Raw genomic sequence first — 19,427 nt, 5'->3', positions numbered from 1 at the left:
TAAATAAACAAGTGCTTATAAAGAGAACGCTGGATCTCCTCTTTCCATTTGAGAAGAGATATCTCCTCAGACTAGTTCGGTCACATCTCACGACAGAGCAGCACGAGCTTATCAATCACAACGGCGTGGAAAAAAAAAACAAATAATTGAACCACTAAAATTGAAGTCCATTAAAATGCTTAAATAAACAATTGACGAATATCTTCATCAAAAATTGACAAATACAATTCTTCAAAATCTAGTTATATTTAAACTATAACATTAATTATTTACTACAATATTCATTAGCCGTATGAGGAAATGCTCTTACCTTTCGAAAACAATCTTTTATCATGTTCGGCGCAGCTGAGGATTGCATTGGTATCTGAATTTCACAGATAACTGGTTCATCCTTGGGTAGTTTTAAGTCCAACAAAAATATTATTCATCAAACATTCTGTAGTCATTATATCATTTACAGTCACTTTGTTTTACACCTGATAATTGATCTATAACGCTAGAACTTCAATTAGTTTCATCAGTTCTTTTTAAATTACGTTTCTCTAGGTTACACTCCAGGAATTTTTATTTTTATTTCATCCACTATCAACAAGTTATGTTACTACATTTAAATTTTTTACATCTAAAAAGTTCAATATTTCTCTAATTCTAATCGTATATATTTATATTTTTTTCTTTTTGAATACCAAATCATACCTATCTTCTTGTCATCACATTGTGTAAAACTAGAATATTAGGTGTATCAGAATATATTGCATAAAATCCTTCTAACTCCGATATTACAAACAGATAGAACTAGATGATTCGGTTAGAAGAAATCTTTACTTTACAGATTGAAGACATCAATACAGATTGATCAAACTGTTCTGTTAGGCAAAGATTACTTGAGATACTCTGAAACTATGTATTCATTTACGATTACAAACTAGATATGCAGGAGCTCTAAAAAATGTCATCTTACTTGAGATATTGCGAGTGAAAACAAATTTAAAAAAACTAGCTATGGGATGTTATTTAATATTTAAATACCTACTCTAAGAAAGCGCCGGACGCCAATGATCAGAAATTTAGATATATCTTAATTATTTAAAAACGAAATATAGGACCCAATCAGAGCTTTTGTATTCTATAATGCCAAGCACGCAACCATTTCCAGATACAAAGCCAGAAATTCTACATCTGACTTTACATTTATTTCACATCTAAAGGTTAGAAAAATGGCTTGAGAATTACATGCATTACTTTTTCTTTAAAAAAAACTTCATTTCATTTGGGAAGAGCTTCAAATCACTCTCCTAATGGGATTGTTCTGAGAATATGTTTACAAAACAATCCAGGTAACATAGTCTCTTTAACCTATGAATGAACCATAGTTGAACTATGTAAGAGTTTGGAACAACTTTATATCCAAAAGAAAGAAGTAAATTCCGGTGTGAATGTTAATTTAAGGTATGAAATTTCGCTAAGTCTAGGATAAATTAGTCAGTCTCTCAGACCGAGCTAGTTGACACACTTTGTGTTACTGTAACAGAAAAAAAATTCTCGTCCGACGAAAAATCCCACATTTTTATTTAATTATTACATTTTTGAAAATCTAACATTCATTAGTATAAACAATTATCGCAGAAATATATTATCATAGGAATCAATTCTCGAGTATGATTTTCTCAGGCTTCTAGGCGGCTAATCCAATATCTAAATCAATAACTTTTCAGAAGATCTGGATGGACAGATGACACGCTGCGGTACAATTTAAAAAAAAAAAATGTAGAATTAAGAAGAATATATTTTGTGCAAATGTCTAAAAAGAGAGCAAGTAAGTACCTAACTAACAAGTTACTTTCTGTTAATTAACGAATGCAGAGGAAGCTCATTAACTGTTCCTCTTCAGATAAAAACATAAGTTGCTTACGAAGAGTTATTTTAACTTTTTTAGCAAACCTTATTAGCTTTTTACTTAAAAAAAAAAGAAGAAGGAATACTAACGAGTTCAGAGACCAGTTTCTTAGTGAAATTTAACATCTTTAATGGGATCAACATCTTTACAGTTTAACACTAGCCGCAATTTAGTAATAAATGAAGAGAAAGATGTTCAGTTGCTAAGATAACTCTTTTTAATTTCAGGTTCAAAGTGAATATTTTTTTAAAAAACATCCTTTTTAAATTTCTTTCTCATAGAATTATTAGAATTCGGCAACAAGCTTCCTAAGCACGGTTAGTACTTAAGGCGGTTTACAAGGTTTTCTTTTTGCGTTTACCAGGAAGATTCATTCCAATTGCAAAGCAAGTAAAATGTTTAAACATAAATTCGAAAGTAAACATCCTGGATGACGAATGAACAGATTTGGGACATGTTCAACTTTTCTTTCCAGAGTGAACCGAATAAACCGAAAAGTGATACACGAATTCTTAACAAAACTTTTTTTTTAGTAAGGGTGGAAGGTAGAAGATAATTCTTATTTTTTATTAGAAAGTTGAAAGCTCAGTGTATCTTAAATTAAAATTATGAGTTTATCTTGAATGATACGTTTAAGCAAAAAGAGTATTCACTTTTTCTTTCACTCTTAATGAACCATCCACCCCTGTTCATCCGGCTTAATCAACTCGTCTGACGAAAAAATCCATCATTTTTAATTAATTATTACATTTTTGAAAAGCTATTTTCTAACCAATTATATGCTGTAATCAAGTGAAGTGGATTTCAAGTAAGTGGAATGGAGAACAGCTGCAAATGCAAGAGGCTGCTTTAAGTGTCAGCCTGTGGTATAATTCTTGAACGTTCAAGCTTTGTTTATTTTTAGAGTAAGTAATCCTAAATTATTCTATTATCAAAGTGATATTTGTATGCTGGAATACAGGAAGTTATAAAAAATTATTAAAAGCAATGTTTTCTTATTTGGAAAAACATATTTTGGTTAAACTCAGCCTAGGAGTCTAAAGGGTCACTGCACTAGTGATTGTAAATGAAGTATATATCTAACTATCCAGTTTTTCAAATAAATAGTTATTACCTAATTAAATAATTTGAAAAGTGTGCAAATTAAAAAATAATAAGCATTGAAATATATAATGAAAACGAAATGAGTAAATTGAAAAACCCAATGACATTATTTGAGAATTATATTAAAAACTAAATGTGTGGTCCATGTTGAAAACAATTGCTAAAAAAGTGATGATCCAATATATAAAATGAAGTTATTGATAAATTGATAAGATTGCAAAGGTGGCCTTTGGAGAATAGAAACATGGAGTGGAGAAGAACTGATAAACAAAATCATTCCACACAACGAAGGTAATATAGCAGAAGATTTATTGACCTCACTGATAAAGTAACTAAATTTCTATCGCAAATTGCACAACCTTATTCTACTGGCTGCTTCTATAAATCTATTTAAAGATCAAGAAATTTCCAAACTCTTTCCTAATAAAATAAGAGACATTATTTTCCGGTATATCACCAATGAAAATTTAATAATATTATCTACACTACGTAATGATAAAACTTTTTTTTAAAAAAAATTAATAAACTTAAATAAGAAAAAATTAATTTTAATCTTTCCGATGAGTTCCAATCTATTCCACATGGAACCGCAGGCCACTTCACTTTAAAGTTGTACAGCTAGAAAAATAAAGAAAAAGAAGTAAACTCTTCGCCATTTTCTTATCACCAAACTCAAAAAAACCCATGTGAACCACAAGCGCAAAAAAAAAATCACAATTCTAGAGTAGAACTAGACAAGTAACGACAGTTGGAAGTAAAATTTAATGAGATCTCATGAGGGAATTGTTTAAAAATTTGTCAAGGCTAAAATGCACCTACTAATGCACTCAGTACACACGGGTATTCTCAAATTTCTGGTGAAATCTCGAGACCGAAAGTCTGCAAGCTTACAATACCTTCTTTTAGCAGTATAATAAGAAAAAAGATAAAAGAAAAAAAACAGTTCATCTCAAAGCTTTCATATATTTGCCAAATTAAACTGAGTTTAACATCATTCGTTGTAAAAATAAATAACAAGTAAATATTCAATTATTATGGGTAGATCCTTAAGAAGCTTGAAGTCTCTTCAGTACCATACTTAATTTCCTAAGACCTCCTCAACAAAATTTAAATTTTAAAGCATTATTCAGATATTGTTTTTTTAGACTTGCTTACAGATTGCAAAAACAACAGTTTTAACTGATTTATGTGAAAAAGAGGTTTAAAGAAGTTGAATTATATGAAAAATTTAAAAGATATTTAAGTATCCTTTCATCCAGTTAAATAATTGTGAGATACGTCTAATTTTAAAAATTACTAAAATTTTGAAAAATATGTGACCTTTTTTCAAAGTGAATACTACAGAACAATAAGTAGAAGTGAGCACACAAATACCCACTAGGTACAGCGTAGTGGGGTGCCTTCAAATAAAATATGTCGTAAGATAAGAAGCCCAACTAGAAAACCAGCAGTAATCTAAAATACTAGTTCCTGAATATGTTTTTATGTTTAAGTGAATGTCATTAAGCCACTTATCAACTCATAAAGACTGAGTAAATGCATGCACAGGATGTGACGCATGCAACGTTAACCTCTGTATTTTTTCAGAAAGAAAAAGAAACTGCTTTAAAGGGTGGATGGTTCTCTCCAGTCAGTGAGAAGGATATGTTTGGCAACATTGCCCTAATTACTCGTGCTTCTCTAGATCCTTAAGTCTAATCACACAAATGGGGCTGGAGAGGTGCTTCTACCAGAGAGAACCTCTGGCACCTCTCACACGGAATCTAATTTAATTTTGCTTTATTTAATTTACATTTTTGTAGCAAATATTTGAAAAACTTTACTTTTGGAATGTTGTCGGGGATAGTTTCAACTCCAATACCCGCTTTAGGTAAGTCACTAATTACCGGTAGTGCAGTATGATGAATGCCTCTCACTTAAGTGAGAAAGTAGAGAACAATTTTTTGATTTTTTTCTCGAAAATGCTTCCAGATTTTCTTTGAACAAGGTAAACTATATTACTTCCAACTAAAAATCTATAATTTTCATTGATATTTTCTTTTGAAGGTTTTCTAATAGTCTAACAGTTTCTTAAACCTAATAATACCATCCGCTGAAAATTTCTTCCCAACTAAATGATTTCTAAGTTTCCAGTTATAAGGAAATTTTCTTTCAAAAAAAATATTTAAAGTGCCAGAAAGAAATAAAATCACAATGTATCCGTAATTTGTAATTTATCACATTGTTTTCGATTATTAAAAACTAAATGTACTTTACAAATAAATTCTCTATATGAACTGAAAAACATAATTATAATAACAACTATAAAATTATTTATATTATTTTATGTAATCTTTAATATGGTGGATTTGCAAGGGATCAATAATGTATCATTTTAAAAAATCTAAGGCTGAAACAAGCAAAGTTTAATTAGCTTAGAGCCTCAGCGAACTTTAATTTTGTGGGCTCTGTACCATGTAGAGATAATTTAACTTCGCCATTCAAAATGTTCACTGAAAAATTCCTCTCCATTATCTAAAAAAAAATCTTCCACAAGGTAAATCATTTTATTTCGCCTCCAAAAACAACTTTATTAAAACTTCCCTTTTTTAAGTTTGAAAAAATTCAAATCAGACAACATTTTTACGTAACTTTATTGATTTTTTTATTGAAATATTTCGATTCAATTGGGTTTACTATCTTCTAAACTAATAATAGCTCAATTAATCATTCGACAAGGTCGAATATGATTGTGAAAGCAACAATTTTTTTTTTTTTAATATAATTTTTCGATATTTTGTTACAGACATTATTAAAAACTATTCAGAGCATATTTTATAAAATTATCAGAACTTTGCGCTCATTAGGAAACAAATTGAAGAAAACTTTGGAAGGAAATTAAAAAAAAATAAATCACCAAAACAGAAAATTCTTCTCTTTAAAGAATTCAATTTTGGATACTTGTCGGATCCCTGGTGATATCCAAACGGAATATAAAGTTGGGAGCACCCTTTGATGCTTTTTTCTCTTACTTTTATACACATAACACACCCAAAGTTATGCAAAAGACCAGTTGATGAAAACATTTTTAGAGACCAAAATGTGTACACTCAGTGAAAAATGATTTCCCAATAGAAGAACCAAATAATATTTTTTATTCGAGAATGCTTTTAAAAAAATCTATATAAAAGAGATATTACTTGCCTTTGTAAAGAAATAAATTTTACTGGCCTCAAACAGTAAATAAAAGGAAAATTAGACTTTCCAGATATTCCCTTCTTTTCATTTTTTGAATGTCTTTCATATAGCTTATTTATTTTAGTTTTATTTTGATATAAGAAATACTTTTTAGAAAACATTCAACTGAAATTCTAAAGCTTTTTTACAAATACTTTGTCTATTTATAGGCATATCTAAAACAAATTTTTCATTAAATTTAGAAATAAATTTAACTAACAACTTGGATATTCAGAAGCTGGAGTATCATGGGGGGAAAAATGGAAAAGTGTTTAATAAATTCGAAAATTAAAAAATAATAGATAACAAAAATGTAATATTGTTAATAAAAATTGAACAAGTAAATAAAAGTACACTTTACACACAATTATTCATTTTGTAGAAAGAGTTAACACAAGGATAAAATAAAAAAGAGAAAATAAATAAAGTACACAAATGAAAACAGTGAAGAAAGATAAAAAGCAATTTCATAACGAGAAATGTATACAAAGCAGCAATAACAAGGGGGTAGTAAATAAGTTACCGTCATTTTGAACTGAAAGAGTTCAAAAAGAAGAGAATAGAGAAATTAAATTCCTAAACCAACTGTATCGGCGCTTCCTAGCAGCCGGTGCAAACTTAATAAAACACTTTTACTGTTAAACTACAGTTGCCACAATAGCTGGGCGATTAGTGAGACGAGGAGCTCAAACTAGGACGTATTGAGGTTCTGGCTTAGATTCCTGGCTTGGGCTTTTCTATTTTATTTGTTAATTTGAGTGCCTTCCTGAGTTACCTCTCCTTCACCACGCTGGAGTGGTATTCGCTTCTCACCACCGCTCCATTTCTAACAGAGGTAAGAACTTCTGAACTGCATCTAATTGTTTCTGAGATCTGTATCATTCATTCTGTAATAGAAAAGAAAAGTTGTTCAAATAATTAATTCTCAGAGCCATGCCAAATATTCTTTAAAGTATTATTACTAATTTATTTTCAGATAGATATTTCGAGGCAAGTATTTCTTGAGATAATGTTCCAGACTCTTTGGGCTCCTCAATCTTTATTGTGAAATGTAGAGATATGAAATTACGAAACAAATGAATTTCCAAGTATTTTTTTTATTTTATATTGAAAATAATAATATGTTCGATTGCATATATATTGCGATTATAATTCTAGATGGAAAAGTATGAAATTGGATTTCCCTTCTCTTAACTTAAAACATCTACAACAACCTTTTGTCTCCTGTGGGAATATTAATGAAGTTTATGTACCGTTTGTTGTCCTTTTGTCTGTAGTTCATGGATATCTCGTTCTATACTTCAGGTTAACTGTCTCTTGATAAATCTACTCACAATCTATAATGTAAACACCAACTCTTGTACATTTCCATAACCTGGTAGACACAAACTTTAGCTTCTCCTGCATATACAAAACTTTTATTCAAGTAATCTACAATGCTAATTTGTAAAAAAAAAAAAATTAAAAAAATTTAGCGGCATTAACTGCATAATACAGTCTAAGCGATCCATATTGACAGATCTGTGTAGCAATTTAAATAACATATGTAAACAAACATGTAAATAATTTATCGTGTTACGTTCGTATGTTTATTCAAAATCCATCCAACCCCAACACCCAACTTTCTGTGAAATTTTTTGCAATTTGATATTCATTTATCCGAAACTTGGACGTAACATTCAAAAAGAAAAAAGTGCTCAAATTGAAGCCAAAATTCAATTTGTAAACTTTTTTAATGTAATAGCATACCTAAATATGAAAGTTGTATTTATTAAGATACTAATTACTTGTAGCTGAGATAGTTTTCCTTAAAGTTTGGTTTTTAAAATCTTCATTCTTTAAGGATACTAAACACAGGACCTGAGTTTTTTTAATTAAGGAAAGAAAAAAAAATCTTAGAGATGATATTTCTTGGTTCAGACTGTAGTTTTTAGCATTGAACAAACGCAAGTACGTATTATGGGATCTTTGGTTTTCTCGAGGCAAGTCTGCAGTTCATCTTTTAAAATAATTCTTAGTAGATTCTGTTACTACCATTCATCAAATTTATCTCAGACAAAGACTTCTTTTCTCCTATAGATTCTAAATATAAACCGTTGCATTCTGTTACACTGAATTCACAAGTGTGTACAAAGTTTGAAATCCATATAAAAAATCAGCACCAATTATTTTCAAGAAGATTTTCTGTGATCATTTGATCGCATTAAGTTCACAATGTAGTAAGAATATAAAATTCTGCATTATCCTGAATCCCATAGAAACGAGCAATACCTCTTTTTAAGTGTCTCTCAAGTATAATGCGCGACCCCCAGCCTGATTATTAAGGATAAAGTATTTAAGCCATCCAAATATTAAGAAAATCGGTTGAGGAAATGTGCCTCTATATTGTACAGACTTTATTGTAGTTTCTGGAGGATTTCCCATGCAAATTCAACAGGACGCAACCTCAATTAGGATAGATTTTCAAGGTATTAGAAAGTATTTTATTAATAAAGGTGAGAAAGAGTTATCCAAGAAAATCTACTCTTTTGTGACTATAATGTTTTGGCTTTTCATAGAAAAGTTAGTCAAAGATAAAACAAAAAATTGAAGTCAAGGGGCTTTGATATTAATACTTCGTTTCGTAGAATATGGTTATTCTGTAAACAATAGTATAGAAACCTACAGAAAAGGATTGGTACCAGGAAGGTTTAGCTAGTCATCAAAGATCGATATGATCTAGGCCTAGAAGAAAACGAGAAACTAGGCAACTTCAAAGATGGTTAAATCAAAGATAAAACTGCAGCTACCTAAGGCCAGCCCCAATTGCACTACCAAGGGGATGCAAAGACTAAGGAGTACCAGTAAACACAGGATCTGCTAACAACTTCACAAAATGTAAAAAAATTCCATAAAATCAATAAAATTTTGGAATAGTCATCTTGCTAAACACAAATCTGAGTTTCTCAATAGCTGGCACTTTATTAATCATTAATAAAAGCTTTTTAGTTAAATCAGGTAACCAGATTTTCTCTTCTCTTAGGGTTACTTTAAAATGTTCCCCAACCCTCTGGGTCTTTTATTTCAGAGTAATTTATTTAGGGGTAGTGAACTGAAAAGTTTCTCTCACATTAATCAACTTCATTAAAATCAGCGCGAGTTTCGTTCTTGGCAATTAACCATATGTTAACAACATTATTCACTGCAGGAGGCTAACTCAACAGCAATAAATTTATCTTGTATTAATTATATTTTGTACTGTCAGCTTAATAGAGATGAACCTTTCAAAAAACAAAATCCTTCAGATACATGCGTAAAGTGTAACCAAGGAGGCAAAACATTGTACAAACATGATTACAATTGCTCGCCTTAATGCAACCTTGTTCACCTGTTGATCAACACTTGTTGCTTGAAAGAATCATTTCGCAGTGCTTCAAAGTTGACATCTGGTTGCATTATTTTTCACTTTTCGTAGAATTTTCAACACCCATAAATAAATCTTTTTTTTTTTTTCTTTGAAGTGCCAGTGGCCTTCACGATATTACCAGTAATTTTATTAAATATTGGACTAAAAACATTTGGAGTTTTTAGAAGCATTCATAGAATTCTTCATTAAAAACCTTTTAATTTAGCGGATAGAAGTATTTTGGTACTAAAGATTTCATTAATTTAAGAATTCAACGTTTTCGAGTTGATTCCTTTTAGATGAGATTTTATTTTAGGCCTTCTGTCTGACCCTTATCGCCTGTGCGTTTCGTTTATACATTGTACAAAAGCGTTGTTTGTAAAACCATTTATACAATGCGACAGAAACTAAATGTGGGGATTTAAATGAACTGATGAAATTCCTAATCGCGTTATTCCGAAATATTTCAAAACGAAGCAACCAGAATAATTATGGTCTCAGCATTATTTCAGTTCAAGTTAGTACCTATCCACAGCTGTAACCCAATAAAAAGGAAAGGTCTATCAACTTGAATTATTTTGGTGATCTGCCTTTCATAGGCTAAGTTTTTCTAGTTTTTCGTCGTTAATAAAGGCTCATTCAGTAATTGGCTAATATATCTGGTTAATAATACCTACATATCTGGCTAATTGATGAATTTGTAACCTTCATTCAACCTGTAGCTTAAAATCCACTTGGCAAATAAAAGAGTCAACGACCTTTTGTGCAGTAGAGTTTATGATTTGCATTTCATTGGACGATTTTCGGGCACCATGTTGCTGTTGAAACTACCATGCTCACACATGACATCGTGTTAGATGATCACTCCAGCGACACTTTATTACGCTCGATAGTTTATACTTTACAGCCTCTAATGACTGACTTTCTTTAGCTGAAAGGTTAAGATCATCTTTTGCACTTTTGGCCGAAATCTCTTTGCAACACAGTATACCACTATGGATATCTAAATCTCTTCCTTTCGGCAACTGATACTAATGGCTTATTCCTTATCATTGGTGGTTTGGAACTAAGAAGGTGTGCCAAAGGCGACGGAACGAGGGCACTTTTTTTGGTACGTTTCGCTTTTACGTATATTATAAACGCCTCAATCACTGCCTTCCACACATCTTGGACTAAAATTTCTCACGCTATTCAGGTATTACCCGTTGAACATGAGCCGTGGGTTAGGATGTTGTTGTCAAATCATTATCTTCATGAAATTCGGACTTGGACTTGCCCATGTTATTGAGTCCTTACTGCCTCCCATCGCCAGCCAGTTCTAATGATACACTATCACGCTAAGTTTAAACAACATTTCCCAGTCCATGTACCTAAACACTGTAAGAGAATAGATTTCCTCAATGCTCGATAAACCATTGTTTAGCCGTAGCTTTGCGCTTAAATAATGTTAGATTCAGTGCATTTCGATGGCTTAGTCTTTCACGCCTACCTTTCCAAAGTATAAGCTAATATTTCCGGACATTCTAAGAGTTCAGTAAAACTACAATGTCTGAAGGTCCACTCAACAATTCAAGAAATAAGGACTTTAAATTAAAAATTCTCCAATTATATTTTTTGTTGTGTTAAATTAAAGTTGTTTGAAATTTGCAGCGAACAAAGATAAATTGAGAGCTAATTTTTTACTTCTTCTCATTGATGACATCCCTCTCTGGCCTGTTTTCAGCAATATTGAAAGGAGGAAAAAGACAAAATGTCCTTAGGAATTCTGTTTCTTATACCGAATAATGCTGGACCCCTTATCACACTTGTTGCTTTCGTTTAACAAAATACTTTCTTTCACACACACAAACACAGTACGAGGTATGTTCAAAAAATAAGGTGAATTTTCAAATTTCGCGGGCTACGTACATTCGAATTTCGATTGTCTTTTTTTTTTATGTTGGTACACTTGTCTCGAACATATTTTCAAAGTTGTAGCTATATAGCATGTTTAGTTTGTATGTTAGAGGCATAAATAAGACAAGTGTTTTGCGAGTTCGGCGATTTTCTTCTGTCGAAAAAAATGGATCAACGAATTTGAATCAAATTTTGTGTAAAAAATGGAATTAAGTGCTCAAAAACACTTGAAATGTTGAGAGTGGCGTACGGTGAGAGTACTCTGTGTCAAAAAAATGTTTACAAGTGGTACAAGCTTTTCACAGAAGGTCGAGAAGATGTGAATGACGACGCTCGCCCTGGACGCCCCAGCACATCAACAACCGATGAAAATGTTGAGAAGAATCGTCGAATCACAATTAGAGAAGTTCCTGAGGTTGTCGGCATATCGGTTGGCACATGTCCTGCAATTTTTTTCGGAAATTTTGGGCATGAAGCGTGTAGTAGCGAAGTTCGTTCCAAAATTGCTGAATTTTGATCAAAAAAACCGTCGCATGAGCATCGCTCAGGAATTGTTGAATGACATTATCATGTCTCAGTCACCGTATTCACCAGATTTGGCGCCCTGCGACTTTTTCCTGTTCCCATGATTGAAGAGACCCATGAAAGGACGGAGATTTGCGACGATTGAGGAGATAAAAACCGAATCGCTGAGAGAGCTCAAGGACATACCAAAAAGTGCATATCAGAACTGTTCCGAGGATTGGAAAAAACGCTGGCACTTATGTATTATATCTGAGGGGGACTACTTTGAAGGAGACAAAATAAAAATCGATGAATAAATAAATATTTTTTAAGAAAAATGAAAATTCACCTTATTTTTTGAACACACCTCGCATTTCTTAATTTTACTTGAGAAGAAAATACTGCGAACATGTAAATTTTCGGAACTTAAGGTTAACTTAGAACGTTATAATTGGAAATAAAAAGTTAGATGTCTTCTGTTTACCATAACAACAAGAAGCGTGGCATCACAACTCCTCCATAATCCATTTAAAAAAATCAACATTCCTTGAGAAAAAAATTCTAATGCTTAGTTTGAAAGAATGTCAAGTTACAACATTGAAAATAGTTATAAGGGAAACTGGTGCTAGTGTTCATATCAAATTTCTTCTTACTTAAGAAAAAGTAGTTGATTATTAGAAATATGGATAAACAAGATTATTTTTGAAATAAAATGAGTTAGCAATTGCATTAAGAAGAAGTTGGCATAATCTTTTAGTAGCAATTTCTCTAATGCTTCTGTACTCTTGCTAAAACGTATAGCAAACAGGCTTGGGTTACATACGGGCACCTTCTAGTCTGGAATACCAAAAGGTTCTTGGTTTGAGTTCAACTAGCAATTTTCTCTTTATTATCTTTGTTTTTTCATACAGTTCCTAATTAATTTAATTAAACTGTTAATCTCCAAAAATGTATTTTTACAAAAATCTTTATAGAGGCCTAGGGAAGGTATGATATGAGCACAGTAGGTATGAAGGAAGGCCTAATTTTATAACTAAAATTAGAAAGAGGTTTCAGTCCAGAACTAAAGGTTTCATTAAACTGAGATACTTGAATACTATCTAGCTAATAAATATTATGAACTTCGCAAGAAGAACTCACGGCCCCTGGTTTATAAGACCAGTGCTCTCCCGCTTAGCTAAAGTGGCTAAAGAGTGGGATGGCTGTTTTTCTAGTGGTGATGAGGGAGGCTTTGTAAGTAGAAGATCCCATAAGTGGCTACTTTTTATTAATTAGGAAAAATTGTTTTTCTAAACAAGTAAACTATGATTCCCCTGTCCACGACCCCTAATTGGTAGTTGGGCGATAAGCTCCGTTTGAAAAAAAAATGGATGATTCGTTAGTGAGAAGATCCTTTGTGATATTGTCATCTGTTCGAAAATAATTGGGTCCTGATTCAAATAAAGTGATTTCAAATTACTCTAAGTGTGTGATCATCTTAACACAAAAACTGAAACTAATTCAAATTAGATATTTCTACCGGTGAGACCCGGCAATAAAACTTTTAGGGTTTTCAAGATTTACTCAAAAACGACTGCAGAGATTTACTTTAAACTTCGTATTCTATTTGCCCACATATTGATCTTTAACTTATACTTGGAACAGTTTCCAGGTCTTAAGGTAGTCCGAGGAAAGAGGAGAGTTAAGCTTCCACATAAAGTGGTATTTAAATATAATGAGCGGCCTTATGACTTTTAAAAAAATTATATTCAACGAAATAATCCCGTTCGGAGACCGGCAAAAAATTTGGGAATCAGAACGTTGAGTACGTTTGCAGTTCTCGCCAGTGTTTCTTACTCCATACTTAGGGGTGATCCTCCATTCATGTTTACGAAGGGGATGGTGAGAAAACTTTCGTTAACAATCAGAGAATAAAAAGTCCTTAGAAGCGTGCAATGTTCCCCAAAACATGACATGTAGAATCAGGAAATCACCAGCTAAATAATATGGTTAGAATCAACCTATCGACAACTAATAATTATCCTATTAATAAACTGTTCATATTTAGTGTGAGAAAGAAAGGAAATTAAGCTCGTACGAAGAAGAAATACAACTTTAATGATAGTTAAAAAGTAGACAATAATAAATCATTTTACCAGATGTTTAAATCAGCTAATTTTGCTTAATAAACAATTGTGAAAATAATCGGTATTCATACAGACTAGAATGAGAAGATTATTTTATCTCTTTTACTCAATGAATGCATGTATTGGATATTTATTTTATTTTTCAGTTTAATATATTTTTCATTTAATGAAAGCAGACAGCTAAATCTGCTTTTCTTGAAAATCCTTTTAAAGAGGATTAAAACCTTATAATAGCTACGTACGGATTACTATGTTATCTGTAAGGAATATATTTTATTAATCATATTGTTAATAATACATATCATCGAGAATTCACAAAAAGTTATTTACCTATTTAAAACAGGATTGGCCAGTCTTATCCATCATCCTCTGTATTGGTATAGCACATTGATGAACATTGCTTTCAAATATTTTTTAGAAAAAAGCGAATTCTTCCACTGAAGCCATTTTCTCATCAAGAATACAAATATTGTTTCTTATTTAAAGAAGAAATTATTTATTTATTTTAAGTTAAGTAATTTTCAAAGTTTTCAATATTTGTCCGTTGAATTTATCTAATTGCAGATACTATACCTAGACACAATCCTGGTTACGCTTTGTTAACAGTGAGCTGCAAGGTGATTGCGAGTGCCTTTATATTTGGTTACGTTTGTTGCTAGCTAGAGCTGACGAATCTGGGTTTCATTTTCTTATTTGTTTATTACGTAGTTCTAGTGCCACAGTAGACCTTCTACTTCTTGTGCGCAGTCTAAAGGCCAATTCCAAAGCAATGAATTCAAATTATAAAGTTAGATTTAAAAAAATCTAAACAAAAAAAAAATTAAAATATTTAAACTATAGTATTTGTCTTTTTTACATTTTTTACAATATAGCTGTGCGTACCGCTATTTCTTTTTATTTAGCTATTTATTCACAATTTTATGCAGCTATTCTTCCCGAATTTAGAATTAAAATATTAGAAAAATATAGTTTTTATGAACTTTGGTAACGAACTGGCTATTTATCTAATTAGAGTAGAAATTAATATTTTTGTTTAATGTATACAGAAATTATAAAAGAATGATTTGTGAACAGGATGTTGGGAGGGATGGTGGGACGCCATCTAAGTCAGAGGCGACGGGGCAGTTCTCCGGTGCTGGGAGCGGCACCTCCGGCCAGCCCTCGTTACCGCAGAAGGAGAAGAGCTGTCACAACATCCGACCACAAGACATGTGCACTCATTCAGACCAGGGTCAAATTGGGAGATATCATGTAAGTTTTGCTATCATATCGTATAAACTGTTAGCACAATTCATGCTTCAACTTAACAACTTTGATGTCGATAGCTCGCTCAGCTATAATTCAAATTTTAATTTAGTCAAAATTTTCATAAGACATTCTAATTGTAAAAATAATCTTTTTATTAAAAAAAAAAAGTTTTGATTTTATTTTATTTTGATTTTTGTAGTTCAATTCAAAGTAAACTGAGATTTCTGTTAACGAATAAAGAGCCCTTGATTAAAAAAAAAAAATGAGAAATTTAATCATAAAACTAAGAAACAGACACATTTATAAAAAAGAGAAAAAAATTGTCAAAGTTAGGTGTTTTTCAACGTTACGCTTTTTCGTGCAGTTTTTGATGATCAACCCTTATACAACTGTCCTACCGGACAGTTTTAATTCAAAAATTCAACAAAAAATGGTCTCCATTTTTTTATTCGCAAAACAATTGGAAACCGAGAATGCGAGAATGTGTTTACAAAAATTAAAGACCACAATTATAAGTTACACGGTCTGAGAAGAATCTCTGTTCTTTTTTTTTTTTAAAAAAAAAAAAACTCTCTTTATTTAATTTGCAACTTCCCATTGGCAACAGGTAAATGTGATTGCGCATAATAATTACCTAAACCAAATTAATTAAAAGAATTCAATGAGGCCATCTAACGATGACCATTTTGAATCAGCTAACTCCGGATACCGATGGAATGAATTTGAAATGTGCTCTTTTCTATCACGTTATCAACAGATTGACGCTTCAGCCTTATGGAAGGATTCTAGGGAAGGATAGTTTGAGACAGGTTGAATAAGAGTGAGTTGAAGTGTTGGGAAAGTTTGGAATAAAATTTAGTGTAACGGGATTTGGCTAGGTCAAGCACAAAAGGGATTTTTAGGTTAGTGTGAGTAGTCTGATTGCTAACTTAGAAAGGTGCTTAACAATGCGCGTAGTATTTTACATTTTCCAGATTCGGGCTAGTAGGACATTGCAGAGTTTCTTTTTATTCATTAAAGTCAGTTTGGATCCGCTTGTCGAGTAGTGTTTTGACCATTCAGTGACGGAAATTAAGTTCATGACATTTGAGTTATACTATGGGTTTCCAGGCCCAACAAATCGCACTTTACCTGGTGGAAAGATGGGTATGTGGTTCAGATAGATTGGAGCGAGAATTTTATGATTAAGGTTAAAGGTTATGTAGTGTAATTTGGCCTCGTTTTCCTTTATCTGCTGTATGCAAAACCAGGGTTCAAGGATTTGATCAAGTCATGTTTCAATAGCATGGGTATTTAGTAAAACTCCCTTCTGAAAAGCTACTAATTCTTTATTAAAATTGCAGTAAATACACTGATCACGTCATTAACCCTTAATTTCAATGCAAACTTTATCAACAAAAGAAAAACAAATGTTTAATACTTTAGCATCAGGCCCTTTGATTCAGTCTAATGAGGATTAAGTATAATGAGAATACATTATAATTTTAATTATGAGGAGAATTGAATGGACAAGCTGCTAAACCCGAGCAGTTGTGAATTTAGTCTATGAATTTGGGTTCTTGAGACTCTTTCTGCTTACTGGGCTAAATCACTCAAGTTAGTTTAACCGCTAATAGTAATACAAAAATATTTTTATATTATTGTTCTCTTTTACAGCATTTCCTTTCGCTGCTTATTGTTTAGTTCATAAAATCGTGAGAATTATTTAGTATTTAAAAGTCTTATTTTTTCTTATTGTTCTCCTTCTTTAAATTTTTAAGACTATGGAACTGTATTCCTTCGCATTGTATGGGGCATCCTTTCGGCTTAAGTAAATTCAGAAATAACTGAACAAAAATACTTTATATCTATAAGTTTTAAAACATTTTCTTTTTCTTTTAATAAATAATACATCCGTAAAATTATTAAAGAAAAAAAAAATAATGTTAGTTAAAAGGAGGGATTGCAGTATCGCTAGTAGCTAGTATTCGCTAATTTATTGATTAGAACAGCTCCGCTTGTGTTTCACTCACTGTCCCATAGATAGCAGCTAAATCCACTTTTGTGGTGCTCAGGGAGAAAGCTGTTATTCCTTTTATTTATTTTAAGAGAAACTAAATTTATTTACTTACTTAAACAGTTCAGTTACTCCACTTTTATTTATTTTTAAGCTATTTATTTATACTCTAATAACAATCTTTGCATTCTTTTGTACTGTCTTTCTTTAAATTCCTCAGCTAAATCTCTGAAAATAAGAGGGGCAAAATTTAAATTATATGTATAAAACTACTAATTGCTCGTTTTTCCCGAATTGATCTGTGAAATAAACTTTTAGACATTATTTCAAGGCAATGTAGATTTTGATCATTGCTACTTCATGTGTCCAACATTTTGGCTAAAAGGCAATTTGAATGATAATAATACAATTCTGTTCTAATTATGCTTTACTAGCTGTGAAACTCAAACTGCTGTACCTTAGATGATTATTATTTTATTTTATTTTTTTAATAAGAAATGTTTTTGTGAATGGTGTCTATCAGGATTCCTGAACATTGGTCTGCTCACTAAACTGGTCATTGATATTAAAATGAGGCACGTATTTATAGAAACATACTCGTATTTGATGATCCCCTTGGAACACAATGGAGCCAACCAAATAAGATGACCTAATATTAAATAATAAGCAAGCTTCACTGGGAAGGTAAAGAATTATAAAGTATAAAGCCTCTCTTGAATAAGGATATTTAATGTATTAACTGTCCTGCATCCTGGATTTTGCTTTCTTTTATTGTCCTATGGTTTATAATATAGTACATAAGGTTTCCAAGATTGTTTCTGCCCACATTATTTGATCATAAAAAAAACTGCCTGGAAGATGTGTATATTTTCTTTGAAGATGTTTTTTAAATTAATAAGACCTCACGTGTAAACCCTCACAGTTTTTGTTTGGCCATATTTGAACTCGCAAGTTAATTACTTGAAAAATATTATTTCGTCCTTAATAAGGTACGTTCATTTATTGCCTTGGCCATGATTCATGAAAACTATTAGTATCAATGTCATTTGTGTTGCTCTGAATAGGAAAAGATGCTGTACAGGAAGGTAGAACGCAATCCCAAAGACGTGGTTATCAAGTGATCTGCTAATTCCCACAAGAGTTTAAGCTTTCAGAGAGGACATTTACAGATGGCATAAAACTCGCATCCTTTTTTTTAACTTGTGTCCACATTGTTACGCAGTCAGAGTACCCAGGGTTTGTACATATTGATCTGTCCCCCTACTATCTAAGATATTCTCTGCCAGTCTCTTGGCAAGATTTCTTCTCTGACGACTCCCTCCCAAGGCCAAAGTATTCTTAGTCTCGCCCTTTAGACGCCACGCATCCCAACCCTCTCCTATAAATTGTAGTATCCGTCCTTCCTAATGGACGGCGTATACAATTTGATTATTTTCTTCAAATACTAAATTTTCTCAATAGTTGTCCAATTTTTGTCATTGATTGAGATACCAGAAGAATATGTAAAATGCTTAGGCCTATGTCCCGGGAAATGGGGTATATCATTTACTAGTTTAAGTCTGGATTCATAGAAATGATTAATTTTGAGAACAGAGCATAGATTGGCTGTCGGCATTCAGCAGTGAACAATTTGTTGTTCTGAACAAATATTTTAAAGGCAAATTACTTGAATTATCTTATTGGATTTAATACTAACTTTTGTAACAAATAGGATGTGTTCTCATTGCATGTTTTTCTCTCTTATCTTGAAATTAAACTAAGGTAGAAATATTCTGTCTGTGTTGGAAACAAATGAGAATATACCTTCAGGGCCCCTCCAACTGGTGTAAATAGTTCTTTCAACTTGTTGCAAAGAAATGGGGTGAAACCCAATGAAGTTTGATTCCCTCTCTTTTCCACATCCTCGACATTTTGACGTGTGTTCAAATTCTTCAAAGATTGTTTTAATTACTGCAAAGTTTGCCACAAAGATGACCTCATCTGAACACGCCAAATGTTTGGTCATCTGTTGAAGATGGTACCGCCGAGGATTGTGGCCATTCCCACGCATAATAT

The 19,427-nt window shown here is 32.0% G+C and overlaps 1 protein-coding gene across 26 annotated transcripts in view; it reads left to right on the top strand.

The window, feature by feature from the left end:
* Positions 1-19,427, top strand: part of cac (calcium voltage-gated channel subunit cacophony) — a 264,871-nt gene that overhangs the window by 64,398 nt on the left and 181,046 nt on the right. For all 26 annotated transcript variants that reach the window (XM_074130696.1, XM_074130700.1, XM_074130667.1 and 23 more), the window contains exon 2: positions 15,203-15,379. In XM_074130696.1, the coding sequence (XP_073986797.1) occupies positions 15,204-15,379 (176 nt within the window). In that variant the 5' untranslated portion in view covers position 15,203. The remainder of the gene's footprint in view (positions 1-15,202; positions 15,380-19,427) is intronic.

The sequence above is a fragment of the Rhodnius prolixus genome, unplaced genomic scaffold, assembly GCF_049639745.1.
Source record: "Rhodnius prolixus isolate KJV_2025 unplaced genomic scaffold, Rpr scaffold_1, whole genome shotgun sequence".
Taxonomy (NCBI): Eukaryota; Metazoa; Arthropoda; class Insecta; order Hemiptera; family Reduviidae; genus Rhodnius; species Rhodnius prolixus.
Note: the sequence above shows the minus strand (reverse complement) of the source record. Positions and strands in the feature narration are given on the sequence as shown.